The sequence below is a fragment of the Pseudonaja textilis genome, chromosome 2 (genome assembly GCF_049901715.1).
Source record: "Pseudonaja textilis isolate UNSWEBS1 chromosome 2, rPseTex1.2, whole genome shotgun sequence".
Lineage (NCBI taxonomy): Eukaryota > Metazoa > Chordata > Lepidosauria > Squamata > Elapidae > Pseudonaja > Pseudonaja textilis.
Genome location: NC_141991.1, coordinates 239105425 through 239120560, shown reverse-complemented (window position 1 = coordinate 239120560; position 15136 = coordinate 239105425). Strand labels below are relative to the sequence as shown.

General features: G+C 40.0%; 1 protein-coding gene across 1 annotated transcript; it reads right to left on the bottom strand.

Moving 5' to 3' along the window:
• Nucleotides 1-2386: 2386 nt before the first annotated feature.
• On the bottom strand, nt 2387-14723 carry AMACR (alpha-methylacyl-CoA racemase). Its single transcript, XM_026715597.2, has 5 exons — nt 14218-14723; nt 11292-11435; nt 10136-10296; nt 6983-7169; nt 2387-4721 (listed from the first exon to the last, which is right to left on the bottom strand). Exons 1-5 carry the CDS (start codon nt 14465-14467, stop codon nt 4312-4314), a joined length of 1152 nt encoding a protein of 383 aa, XP_026571382.1. The 5' UTR covers nt 14468-14723; the 3' UTR covers nt 2387-4311.
• Nucleotides 14724-15136: the final 413 nt, after the last annotated feature.

Below are 15136 nucleotides of genomic sequence, written 5' to 3'. Positions count from 1 at the left end.
GCTTGGGCAGGGGATTGGACTAGATGACCTGCAAGGTCCCTTCCAACTCTGTTAATCTGTTACTGAGTCCATCCACTTTGCTGCTGGTCATCCTTTTCTTCTCTTTCATCTTTCCCAATTTTATGGCCTTCTCCAGAGCTGGCTCTCTCCTTTAAAACTTATTGAAAACTTATTAGCTGCAACCCATGCCTAGAACGATAAAACAATAATGTGCATCACTTTGCAGAGTTATAACTTTCCTGTTAAGTTGCTATTTCTTTTTTTAATCTTTTTATTCCTTTTTTATCAGATTGCTGAATAAAACATCAAAAGGTGTGGGTTTGCTTTTTTTTTTTTGGATACACTATCTAACTTCATTGGAAGAACCAAATGAACGAGTTAAAAAGAAAGCAAAGAAGAGAGGCAGAAGCTGACAGTTGAAAGCAATGTAAATGTATTTCTTGACCTCGGCTAAACTACCTTCTCTCTAAATAAAAGCAAGAGACTTTTAAATAAATAAGGTTTTCTATTCTTTTTTACATACTGTGTATCTGCCTTTGCCCTTTTCTTGCCATTTTTGTAATGTACAATATCAAGGGATGAGGTGGCTCAGTGACTAAGACACTGAGCTTGTCGTTTAGAAAAGTCGGCAGTTTGGTGGTTCAAATCCCTAGCGCCGCATAATGGAGTGAGCTCCCGTTACTGGTCCCAGCTTCTGCCAACCTAGCAGTTCGAAAGCATGTAAAAATGCAAGTAGAAAAATAGGAACCACTTTGGTGGGAAAGTAACAGTGTTAAGTGCAACTTCAGCATTTAGTCATGCTGGCCATGTGACCACGGAGACGTCTTAGGACAACGCTGGCTCTTCGGCTTAGAAACGGAGAGGAGCACTGCCCTCTAGAGCCAGAAACAACTAGCACGTATGTGCAAGGGGAACCTTTACCTTTAATGTAAAACATACATTTTTGCAGCGGCATTCTGTGTCTGCTGTTGTCCGTGTGTCTATTATAAACTGTAGTTTAATATTGTATGAAGTTATAAATTCTAAATGTTTCATTGGGTAACTGGAATTTGCATATCAGGAACTGTGAAACTGGAATTTGAACATCAGGAACTTTGAAACTGTGCCATAAACGGGTTTTTTTTTGGGGGGGTGCAGAGTGTCTGTTGTAAATCGGATCGGTCAGAAGTCAAGTAGTCCTTGTAAGAGCAAAGCCAACACTGAATAAGCCATCCAAAGGCTGTCCTTATGCATAAGAGCTCTCTGATTCAAATACTGGTTATTGACAGGTGGGCCGAAAAAAACCTCAATTTTTTGGGGTAAGTTTTATTTGAGTTTTCACAAAAAGAAAAGTAATACAAGTAAAACATCTTTTTTGAAAGCAGCATAATCCCGGGTTACATTTCTTCGTACAGACGCAAATTCAGGTTCATGCTTATTTTTATATTCTATTCCATATCTTATTACTATTTTACATTTTCTACATAGCTTCTCCCCTCTTTTAACTTTCTTAATTTTATTTTATTTATTTCATCTCAATTCAAATCATTGTACTTATATTCTTTGTCTGTCCTGTTTCAACTGTCTGCTATCTTTTCTCATTAAACAAAATTTCTCCTGTAATCATGGATTGGAGTATGACGCCTTTATATCTATCCCCTAAAATTATAACACTCAATATAATACATAACCTCCATTCGGATTCTGCTTGGCACATTCTTAAACTACACACTGTATTCTTGAAAAAAGAAAAAATTATAAATGTATAATATAATTAAAACAACATTCTGTTCCAATTTGACTCTATCATTAATATTAATATTCATTAAAATCTTAACATTTTTCATGTTACTTTTCAATTCAATATCATACTTCTATGGGAACAATTATAGACTTTCCATAGTTAATTTCCCCCCCTTCACTTATATTTTATAAAACATTGACTCATTAAAATGTTCCCATTCCTTCCTAATTCAATTTTCTCATTTATTTTATTTCACTTATTTTATTCACAAACATTTCACTATATTACACTAACTATTTTATCCCTCATTTTAATCATATGTTGTTTCCAATTTTCTAAAGTTATTTCTATTACAAATATAACAATACAATCTTATGTACCTTTACCGAATCCCTTTTTCAGTTAGATTTTCACCCATTATCTCTAAATAGGTCCTGTTTCTTTATATCTTGCTCCGGTCCTTTGTAACTTCTTTTCCTTTCCTTCTTCCTTCTCTTCATCTCTCTCCCCTTTTTACCCCCTTGTCTCTCTACCTCTATTTCTCTCTTCTGTATTCCCCTTTTCTGTTGCTTTCCAGTATTATATTTATTTTTCAAATTATTTTTCTTTTCTTTGGTTGTTTTTTTAAGTCTTAAATTCTCCATTCTCTTTCCCCCCCTTTCCTTTTTCTTCCCCACATAAAATTGCTTGTTCATTAATTGCTTCTTCTTTGTCCCAGTCTTCTTGTTTTGCAGTCTTTTCTTGTTGTTTCTCATAGTTCCAGATCTCCATTTCTAAGAATTGAAAAACAAAGCCAAAAGAACCCTTCCCTTCTTGTGCATCTTCTTTGTACTTATTAAGTTCCATTTTCAATTCATCTAGAAATGATGCCATTGTACAAATTTTAAACAACCACCCAATTGGTTTTAGTCGTTCAAATATAGTAACCAAAAATCCAAAAGTCACCAAGCAATCCAAATACACACAAGCTGTTTCTTTTTACACTTTTTTTTCACTTTCTTTTCCTGGGGTTACTATTTAGTTGCAAAGTTTCAGTTAAAATGTATCTTTTAGAAGTCTTATTGAAATTTTACTTTAGATTCTTTTGAAGTCCAGGCAGTCTCCTCCCTCTTCCAGATCCAGCCCTTATTCTTTTTCTCTCCCTTCCTGCTTATAGAAGAAAAAGGTTTTAATGTCCAGAAATCTTTATTGTCCCTTTGGCATTTAGTTATATTTTCAGCTTAATTGCCTATTGATGCCAAAGCGGATTTTTCCGATTTCTTATTTAAGTCTCTTAGTTGTCAATGTAAGGAAGGAGATAGAAGAAAAAAGGCAAACCTTTCCCTTTTCACTTTCTTTCGCTGCTTCCGATTCTTCTTTGGGAGCAATGTTATTTTTTGTAAAATTTAAATTCCAGGTTACCTTAGTTGTTGCTTTTTCAACTTAACCTGGTCAGCCAAAACTTTCACTTCTTATCTTCCTCCTGCACATTCTTTTCTGGTTGAGTTCTTCTTTGAGGCGGCCATTTCTGACCACCGCTCCTACTGCCTTCGGGAAAGGGAGTAATGGCCAGCTGAGGAGGAGAGATGCGGCTCTCCTCAACCCTGCTGGTGGTCTCCCCCCTCTTCATCACTTCTACAGGGTGGCTTAGCCCCAAAAACAGCCGGCTTGGGGCGCTCCAGTGGCGAGTCCAGACATAAACTGCGCACGATCGCGGATTCCTGTCTGTCACCGAAGCCGTTCAAACCAGAAATCCGAAAAAACCTCAATTTTTATTCTCAACTCTTTCTTGCCCTTGATGCTGATATAGGTTTGTCTCAAGCAAAGCTCCACTCTCCGCCAACATCTCTTGCTTGCCACGACTGGACAATGGTTATCGTATTATCACAATACCGCCTCCCAGTAAATATTTCATTTGTTTTCGGGAAAATTAAAAGATGATAGGATTCTAGAGGCAAAGTTGAACCTTTTATGTGACAATTTATAGTCTATGTAAGGGTTATATTTTTACATGTTTATTTGCATTATTTCAGTCACTTGTATAAGTTGAGACCCTGAATTATTTCTCTCTTCTCTCTATTTGATATAAGGTCAGCCATAATGGAACGCTAAACCTGTTTGTTCTGCAGATGCACAAAGTCTATTCTTGTTTAACCTTAGGGAAGAGTTAAAATAAATTAAACTGGGAGCAAATCTCTTTCAAATAAACTTCCTGAGCTGTAACTGGCTTTGATTTACAAACTTCCTGTCCTTCCAAGGACTATTTCCTCAAGGAGCCCTATATAAGATCTGTTTCAATCATTTTCAACACTCTTAGATCCTGCTAGCTAGAAACCCACTGATCCCTGCTGGCCAGTTAGATCCTCTGTAATCCCTTAGATTTATTGCTCATTGCCACAACAATAGGCATTTTATTAGCACCATCTTTCAGTAATTAAAGAATAAAACCAACAATTATTTGTAGAAATTCATTTTAAAAGGGTTGTTTAGAATGCATAGCAAACAATGAATGCAAATTCCGAAGATTTTAAAGAAATTGGACCTATCTTGCTACAGTAAAAACAAAAACGATTTGCCCAAGACAAACTCTTGATTTGCGGGCTTTCATATTATAAGTTTGCTTTAAGGTTATTTAATTCAATTACTTGGAGCGAATGGAGCTGTAAAATCTCTTTTTTGGAAAAACCATACTCCAGGAGAACTTCCTTGGTATGTTCTCCTATCAAAGGATCTCTCTTGAATGAAGGTGTAGCTGGAGTTCTGGACAAAAGGGGAGATGGTCTTGGACTTATCTCTTCCTGATCATTTTTAAGAAAAGATCCCCGCTGTTCATTATGGGGATGAGAGGCAGCTTCATCAAAAGTCAACACTGGGGTCACACAAGCATCCACATCATCAAAGATCTCACACCATTCCGCTTGGGATTTTTTCTTAAATACATCTGTAAATATCTTCTTCATTTCAGGCCAGTCTGAGAAACTCATCTGACTGGGAAGTTTCTGAAGATCCAGTCCCAAACCTGGAGATATTAAAAAGAAACATATAGGCCGATTTAATGAAAAGAGTGTTGGCGAGCAAGCTGTTCTGAGCAAATAATGTATATTGGGAGCAATGAGAAATATAAGGGAAGCCTATTTTAAAAAGTAGACTAGGAATATGGGGGGGAAAGTTACAAAATGCATGTTTTCCCATAAATGTCAATGCCTGCTAATGCACAAAATCTGCCTACTTGGTCATGGTGCAGATGTTATTAATCTGATACAAAACGGATGGCTCAACAAAGTAATTCCAGATTATTCCAAAGGTGCTTTTGAAAAAGACGAAATGTCTTCAAAGAAAAACAAGAAACTCCAATTGCCTCTTGAAAAATTGAACTTTCTTGTTTTTCTTTGAGGATTATCTGTTATCTGTACAATAAAAGTCATTTCCCACTGATAGCTGGACCCAGAGAAACCCAATAGCTCCTTGTCAAAGAGACCCCACTGTACGTCCATGAAAAACAATTCTTCCACTCTAAAATGCTTCCACCTTAGCTAGTGGCAATTACAAGGCTGCTTTGGAAGGTAAGTAGCTTTGGCCTGGTGAGAAGTTTGATGGGAGCATCAAACCTGGAAGCTAAAATTGAAAAACAATTTCCCTAACATGCTAAGAAAATTGCATTAAGGTACCAGGAAGTCACCAGCCAGTCAGGTTTGAATCAAATACCTTCTTTTTTTGTTTAATGTTTTCACAGAAGCTACAAGATCCCAGAATGGATTCTCTGGGGCTCTCCAGAACAATAGACAACCCCACCTGACTGTAGAAGTGAAAGAAGAGACAGAATGAGTGCTGTTCTAGCATTAATCTGCCTCTGGCACCTGGAATTTTGGTCATTGTTTTATATCTCTCTGTAGCTTGCTTAATTTCTTCTGCATTCCCAGAAAATGAATTACCGTAATATGCACTATATAGCTTTGTTCTTTCAAACTAATTCACTGAACTATTTGTTTTCAAGAAAAGAACAAAAAAGGGACTTGGCATATTAGGATTTGAAAGAAAAACGAAAAATGTCAGCTTTTGTTGTTCTGAAGCCTAGCTGCCTAAAGAACAGTAAATAAATGCATATGCATGCTCATTTATTTGCAAGTTGCTTTTTATTTAGCAAGGCAATTTCTAAAGGGAGCAATGCCTTTAAAAAGAGGTTACCTTCCATGCAGATACAGAATAATCCATTGGCATAAAAGTTACCATACTAAAAAACAACAACAACCCAAGTGTGTGTAACAAGGTTCTGAGCATATTTAATATGTTTATAGCTTTCTAAAACAATTTCTATTTACAAGCAAATAATTTCTCTGATGTTTCATGTTGCACTCCTTGTAATTATCTGTTATCTTGTTTTCTAGATTTTTTTTTTTACAGCCAAGGGTGGCCCAAAATTTATTTTTGAACAATGCAATCGGAAAGGTAAGATAAAGCGTGTTCGTTATGGAGGAAGTTAGCACCCACTCCTCTCCTAGAAAAATGAAACATCCTAGGAAATATTAAAAAGGCAGAATATTTCCCCTAAAAAGAGAAATAGAAACTCAGAAGCAGAAACTCACCTCAGAAGCAGAAGCTCACACCCACATTTGTTAATGGGCCAAAATATTTTACATAACAAAGATCTCCAGGTAGAGCTATAGGAATTTCCCAAAGTCCTTTCATTACATCATCCAGCAAGGCTCAACCAAGCCTGCAACCCAGGACAGCCTAGAGTTGCCCCCTCCCCATGGGAGTCTGACAACCAATCAGAATACAAGCTCAAATGCAAATCCCAACAGAGGGTATAAAATCCAGGCACTTTCAGCATCTCAGCCCTTCCTTATTTTCTTTCATCTTGAAGCATGTGACCCTTCCTTCTTTGGAGCTCCAAGCCATGTGGTCCTGTCCACCATTAAACCATCTTTTCAAGCAGCCTCCATGTTTCCAGTGTCTTTTCCCCCACTTGGAACTGAACCCAGAAAGATATTTCTTCTTATACAGAAAAATAAAGTTACTGGGAAAACCCAGTAACTCAGTTCAGCAAATAAAACAACTTCTAAAACCCCCATCAGAAGCAACTTGTATGGTAACAATAAGCTCACCGATTCCCAGTTCGAAGTTTCTCTATTGATAAAATGAGACATTTGCTCTACACTCTACTATGGAAAGAGTTGCTAATAACTGTACAAACATTATTAACATATTTTAGATACACGTGGCATCAGTCCAAAGTCTTTGGTGGTTCTTAAACTGATTAAACGGGACTGATTAACTTACCTCTGATGAACTGCTCATAAAATTGTGGTTCCAGTGCACCAACTGCCATAAATTTCCCATCCGAGGTCTTGTATATTTCATAAAAAGGGGCTCCACTATCCAACAGGTTCTCCCCGCGTCCTCTGTTCCAGAGGTCCGAGTTTTGAGATTTCCACAGAAAGGAACTTAGATATGCTACACCTTCTACCTTAAAGAGAAATACAAAAACCATTGTGTAACATCCTATGCAAAGATAATGCCACTAGGAATATATTGTACTATTCTACTAGATCAGGGGTAACAAACTCAAGGCCCGGGGGCTGGATCCAGTCCTCAGGTTGCTTAGACCTGGCCTGTGAAGCCAACCTAGAAACAGTGAAGGACCGGCCCATGGTGCCTCTGCCAGTGAAAATGGAGTTTGGGAGGGCTGCTTGCGAGATCCATTTTCACTGGCAGAGGGTTGCAGGAGGCTGTTGCAGACAAAAACGAAAGCTTGGGAGCCCATTTTCATTGGCAGAGCACTCAGGCCGCCACAGGTGTCCCCGACACGAGTGACGTTGAGCTGGCCACACACACATACCCAGCTTCCCCCAAGGTCAAACACAACCCTGATGCGGCCCTCTATGAAATCAAGTTTGACACTCTTGTACTAGATGTTCTTTCTTGAAGATGAAGTAAATGCCCTCATCATCATGGAGAAGCTCAAAAACTTCCAGATGATGGCCATGATGCCATAGCGGCCATCTTGAATCATCCTGTTTCCCTAATGCTTTCCTGAAATTCTAACAGCGAAATGTATAACTGTGGTGTATATTTTTTTTCACATTCATCTCCAATTGATTCCCCACCCCCCACCCCAAATTACCGCCTTTCTATTCTTTAGCTCTCTTTGTATCCTTCCGTGGCCAATATCCTGCCCTTGAAATAGTCTTTTTTATTGCCTGTATTCTGAGAGTAATTGCCTTGTCGAGTAACAAAAGCTAAGGACAAAATGTATACAAACTCTCTATTTTTAAAGGAACACAATAAATTGTCATTAAAACACTATAACAGTTAGAAAATTCTGTAACTGAAGATTCTCAGTACAAGTACTCTTCGACTTACGAACACAATTGAGCACAAAATTTATGTTAACAGATAACAGATAATCAGAGTTGGAAGGGATCTTATAGGTCATCTACTCCAACCCCCTGCCCAAGCGGGAGACCATACACCATTTCTGACAAATGGCAGTCCAGTCTCTTCTTGTAGGTCTCAAGTGATGGTGCTCCCACACTTCCGAGGGCAAGCTGTTCCATTGGTTGATTGTTCTCACTGTCAGAAAGTTTCTCCTTATTTCCAAGTTAAATCTCTCATTGTTCAGTTTCCATCCATTATTCCTTGTCTGGCCTTCGGGTGCTATGGAAAATAACTTGACCCCTTCCTCTCTGTGGCAGCCCCTCAAATATTGGAAGACCGCTATCATGTCTCCCCTGTTCCTTCTCTTCACTAACTAGCCAAGCCCAGTTCCTGTAACTGTTCTTCATAAGTTTTAGTCTCCAGTCCCCTAATCATCCTGGTTGCTCTTCTCTGTACTTTTTCTAGAGTCTCAACATCTTTTTATAGTGTGCTGACCAAAACTGGATGCAGTACTCTAGGTGTGGTCTTACTAAGGCTTTGTAGAGTGGTATTAGTACCTCACTTGATCTTGATTGTATCCCTCTGTTAATGCAACAGGATTGTGTTGGCTTTTTTGGCAGCTGCTGCACACTGCTGGCTAAATGAGACATAAATGAGACACTGTTGCTAAATGAGACATTTGTTAAGTGAGTTTTGCCCCATTTGATTATTTTTCTTGCCGCAGTTGTGAATTGAATCACTGCAGTTGTTAAACAAGTAACCTGACTGTAAAGTGAATCTGGCTTCCCCATTGACTTTGCTTGTCAGAATTTTGCAAAAATTGATCACAAGACTCTGGTCATAAATATGAACCATTGGCCAAGCATCTGAATATTGATCATATGACCCTGGGGGTGCTACCAGTGTAAGTGTGAAAAATAGTCTTAAGTCAATTTTTTCAGTACTGTTGTAACATTGAATGGTCACTAAATGAACTTTTGTAAGTTAAGGACTACCTGTACAGATATTGTGATGACCCGGAGTGTAAGACAAACGTAACAAAACCAAAATGTAAATAAATGTCATTTAATGCCTCCAACTTGGCCCCACTGTTCAATAATTCTCAGTTGGAAATAAAACGTACTCAAAAATAGTCTTTAAAAGAAAGTAATAGTCTGAACTTAATGTGCAGATAGAGGTGAAATAAAAAACCCAAAACAAAGTACAATGACGAAATTTCCACAACGGACCAGGATAAGTAATTACCAAATTCAAGGAAATAACAAGGCAGTCTGTTGGAAGGATCCCAACCAAGATAACTTCACCCCAAAATAAAACACGTTTTGCTTCTGTGTTGGCAACACTGTGTTGTAACCGTCTCTCTTATATACTATTCTCCCAAGCTGCAACCAATGAGGGGAATCATGGCCGCCTCCTCTCTCGTAAGCCAAGTTGTTTCTTTCTCCGTTCCTCCCTGGGTGTTCTAGGATGAAGAGAGGAGTGGCCTTGTTCTTCCTCTGACTGCCCAGAGGGCCTCTGCCCTTCCCCAGCCTCTTCCACAACCTCCGGAGCAAGACCTCCACTCCCTGTCGGCTGTTCCTCCTCTCCCTCAGAGTCTGACTCTACCAAGGGCATGACAGATGTTGTGCCTATACTAATACATGTTAATACAGTAATTTTTCAAGAAAAAGTGAACAAGCTCACTCATACTTAAGTACCAAAGCAGACACCTAGGGACAACTTCCCCTTTGCCAGGGGAAGCCATACTTCCATTTCTATCAACTACAGCTTACAAGGGCTCACCAGGAATTCAAGAGAGAACTACAAGGAGAAAGGCTGAATATGTAGGCTGCCTGAATTTGTAAAAATAATAAAGACGGGATATAAACAAAGAAATAAACGTCACACGAAAAAAGGCTCAAATGGAATGTGGATCAGGAAAAGTCTTTAGGACTGAGGAGGTCGGTTTCCTAATACAGTTTCCTTTGTTCTTCTTAGGTAGATAGATAGATAGATAGATAGATAGATAGATAGATAGATAGATAGATAGATATAGACAGACACAAAGACACTTACCATGCTAGCATCAATGACCTGCCCTTTTCTAGATTTTGTACGTTCATACAAGGCCATGATGATACCCATTGCACACATGACTCCTCCACCAGCAAAATCAGCCAGAAGATTGACTGGAGCATAAGGATTTTCATTTTTTCGGCCAAGTTTAGACAACACACCTATATACAAGAAATATTCTTTTTTTTTTAAAGGGCCCAGGCAGTTTAGTGTCTTTTTCCTTATCCTTTTAAAATGTAAATGATACTTCCAAATATGAAATCCATTGCAATCCAACCTACTGTCTTTTAAATTTAGATATATGTTTACAGAGAACAGTATACTCAAAGGGTTCTAATAGCGCTATTTATTGTTGTAGAGTATAATATCAGAATCTTGAAAGCCTGAGGACCTCTCTCTGTCCCACCTTTTACTGAACAAAATCAAGGAGATTTATTTGCAATTCTTTTTTCATGCTTCTTCAATCTTTGGATAGTGTAATCCGGCACGTTGGTTAAGGAATGCCGAGACTGAAGTTTGCAAGTTTGAAAAACACTGATTTAGCCAAGGACAAAATGTAAGCCATTTCTAGAAAACCTCATGTCAACCTACAGTATAATAGTGATTAAGGGGTTGGACTGGGCCTTGGTACAAAACCGTTTCCAGTTTTAGAAAATCTTTGGGTGACTTTGGGGAAATTACTCCTACTTTTTTTCAGGCCAGTCTAATTCATGGGATGCTCTTATAGGGATATTTTGGAGATTCCCATGTAAACAGCCACAAACTCACGAAAGAAAGATAGGATATACCTGCAATGAATGAATAAATTGCTTTAGTTTTGCTGTGTCGAATTGAGCTCTGGACTTTGCTCCATGGTTCAATGTTTTGCAAGAGCAAATGAAATATTTGTTAATCATCCTAAATATACTCTGTGTAATCCAGAATGTTGGCTGGGGAATTCCAAAAATTGCAGGCCTCTCATCTTCAAATTAACAAGTTTAAAATAATGAATTGCAATCAGGGACGTATTCATGAGCTTCAATTATTCACTGGCTTAAAAACATATACAAACAAAAACAAAACCTTCACCTTATTTTTAACTATGTTAACTGTAACTCTGTACATTTTCCATATTATTTTAGAAAATTTCTATAATGGAGATTATACAATCACATACCTGACACTGCCAGATAGTTGATATCATGGCCTGCCAATTTGACATATTTTCCTGATTGGCCAAATCCTGTCAACCTGGCATAGATGAGCCTGGGATTATCCTGAAGGAGGATATCAGGACCGAGACCAAGTTTTTCCATGGCACCTGAACAGGAAAATAAAATATCCAACTTCTGTAAGAACTAACATTAGATTAGTTTAATTTGCTTTATTCTCATTGCACAATGAGATCAAACAACATCTTCAGTGCATATCATGACTATGAAAATAAACACGAACACACAACCTTCACATTCTATACATTGAATTGAAAACCCCTGATACTGTATTAATATTGCACAATACAGTAGAATTCAACAGAGCTACTGCCCTGGGATAGAAGCTGTTTTTCAGCCTATTTGTCCTTGTTTTTATTATCCTGTACCGTCTACCAGATGGTAATAGTTCAAAAAGAAAGGTACCCAGGATGAGATGGATCTTTGAGAATGTTTTGAACTGTCTTAAGGCAGCGGGAGCTATAAAGCTCTTCCAAAGAGGGGAGAGGGCAACCAATGATCTGGGCAATGACGTTAACCCAGGGGTGGGATTCCAATTTTTAACAACCGGTTCTGTGGGCGTAGCTTAGGTGGTGGGCGTGGCTTGGTGGTCATATGACTAGATGGACATGGCTTGGTGATCATGTTATTGGCTGGGTGTGGCCAACTCAATATCACTCACATCGAGGCATGCATCTTGTTACCCAAGACTTACATTACGGACTGAAGGAGAATGACTGACTCAAAGTCACCAGGCCAGCTTTGATGCCTAAGGCAGGACTGGAACTCACACTCTCCTGTTTTCTAACCTAGAACTTTAGCCACAAGACCAAACTGGTTCTCCACCATCAGTAGTTAATACCCAAAGTACAGGTACTCCTCAACTTACAGCAGTTTGTTTCGTAACCGTTCAGTTACCGCGGCACTGAAAAACGTGACTTATAACCAGTGGTGGGATTCAAAATTTTTTAGTACTGGTTCTGTGGGCGTAGCTTGTTGGGCGTGGCAGGGGAAGGATAGTGTAAAATCCCCATTCTCTCCCCACCCCACTAACCTGCTTTCCAGTTCTATTCTCCTGGGCAGGGCAACCAAAGAAGACCTAGCTGATCAGCTGGGACTCGGGAGGCAGAGAATAGATGGGGGCGGGGCCAGTCAGTGGTGGGATTCCAAACTACTCAAAATTTCCACTACTGGTTCTCCAGAACCGGTCAGAACCAGCTGAATACCATCTCTGCTTATTACCATTTTTCCGAGTTACAACCTTTTCAGCATCCCCGTGATCATATGATCAAAATTCAGATGCTTGGCAACTGGTTCACAGTTATGACCATTGCTATGTTCCCAGGGTCATGTGATCACCTTTCGCGACCTTCTGACAAGCAAAGTCAACGGGGAAGCCAGATTCACTTAACAACCATGTGACTAAATTGACCAATGCAGTGACTCACTTAACCACCATGACACAAAAAGTCCTGAAAATGGGGCAAAACTCACTTAATAAATGCCTCACTTAACAACAGAAATATGGGGCTCAATTGTGCTCGTAAGGTGAGGACTACCTGTAATTTGTAGAAGACAATATCTGTAGCTTGGGATTGAAGGGTGTCTGAGCTTGGTTGTTTTCCTGTTGATCTTTCGTTACCCAGGTAGGTAAACAACATCATATTTGCAGGAAAAGGTGAGCTTTGCAGTTCTTTATCTAGTAGCCTGTCCTGTCAAGTCTTGAGGCAGGGCAGAAAGAAGCTATGCCCCCCATCAAGGCTGGCAGGAGAAATTATGATTACACAGCCAGCAAACCTCCTCCTCCCTCACACTGCTGTTATCTAGCCTGGTGATGAAACATCGGCAAGAAAACAAGCAAAACAAGTCCCAAGGGCAGCAAGAACCAGCCCTTCGAATGTGGGTACTGTAATCTCAGGGCCTAGTGAGAACAGACATTGCAAGATCGTTTAAGTATAATCATTGCTTGTGTAAACAGAGGCGAAGAATCAAAGTCATATAAGTATTAGTACTGCTTTATAAAATCTTGGTAACACCACATCTGGAATACAGCACCCAGTTTTAGTCACTACATTACCAAAAAGATGTTGAGGCTTTGGGAAAAGTGCAAAGAGCAACTGGGACGATTAAAAGCCTGGAGACTAAAATATATGAAGAACGTTTACAGGAACTGGATATGGCTAGTCTAGAGACTAGGGGTGACAGAATAACAGTATTCCAGTATTTGAGGGGCTGCTACAAAGAGGAGGGGATCAACTTATTTTCCAAAGCACCAGAAGGCAGGACAAGAAACAATGGATGGAAAGTAATCTATCCAGGGAAACAATTTGGAATTAAGGTGACATTTCCTAACAGTGAGAACAATCAACCAATGGAACAGCTTGATGTCTATGAGAGATTCTCAGTCATCCAGGTCATGGTTGTCCCAAAAGATGCTTTTTGGGGAGGTAACTGGCCTTTCTTGTTTTTCTTTGAAGGTGTTTCGCTTCTCATCCAAGAAGCTCCTTCAACTCTGGGCTGGATGAGAAACGAACCGTCTTCAAAGAAAAACAAGCAAGGCCAGTTGCCTGTTGAAAAAAAGCCTTTGGGTCAGTAGAACGGCTCAGCTTCAGAAGTTGTAGGTGCTTCATTACTGGACGTTTTTAAGAAGAGACCGGGCAGCTACCTGTCTCAAAGTGTATAGGGTCTCCTGCTTGAGCAGGGGGGCTGGACTAGAAGACCTCCAAGATCCCTTCCAACCGCACTCCGATTGAAAGAGCAGAATTCATGCAAGGTCTCTGCACTTGCATGGATCGCCTGCACAGACCACACTGAACAGAGAGCTCTGAAATCTTCCTCCTTCGGTCCGTGAAAGCCGCCCACCTCCCGGCTCCCCGCCTGGCGAAGAAGCACCTGGTCGGAAGGGATCCACCAGGACGTCCGCTTGCTGGGCCATCCTACGTAGCGTGGCGGTGCCCTGGGGCTGCTTCAGATTCAGCGCGATGGAGCGCTTGCCGCGGCCTTGCACGTCCGGGTTGAAGGGCGTGCGGGGCCAGCGGTCCACCCGCACCACCTGCGCCCCGAAGTCGGCCAGAATTAGGCCGCAGAGAGGCGCCGGCGCCAAGCCAGCCATCTCCAGCACCCGCACGCCGTGCAGCGCCATCGCGGCCCCTGAACTGAGGAAACGGCGCAGGGCGGAGAGAAGGTCGGGCAGGCCGGGAGGAATCGGAGGGCTGGCGCTGCTGCTGCTGCCGCCGCCTCCAGGCCGGGCGCCTCCTCCTGGCGAGCGCTCGGCTTCCAGAGGTCCGGGCAGATGCGGAACGCGGGAGGCCGCCTCATTGCACGGTTGGCCCGGACCTTTCTTCTGCTGGAGCCTATCCTAGCCTTACAACCCCCTGGAACTTTTATCCCCCCGAACTATTTAACTATTTAATTATTTAATTTGAACATTTTTTCCTTGAATACAGAAAAACACTTTTACTAAAGTTTTAATAACTTTATTGATTTCTTAAGATTAAAAAATAACAAGCAAATATTTAGAATGTATGTATTTTTATTTTTTAAAAAAAAACTATTTCAATTTAATAGTTTAATTTTTTTTTTAAATAGGAGGAGGAAGGAATACTATATGCTCTCCATCTTTTGTCACCTGTAAAAGAATAAAAGGTGGGGTTTAAAATATTTAGAATAAGGAAAAGAAAGAAGACAAAGATAAAAGTGCATAAAAAAAGAAAATATAAAGACAGTTCTGATTTTATTTACAGCCATTATAAGTATACATGTAAATTAGCCTCTATGGTTATAGTATAACTTACATTTTTTCTATAATCAT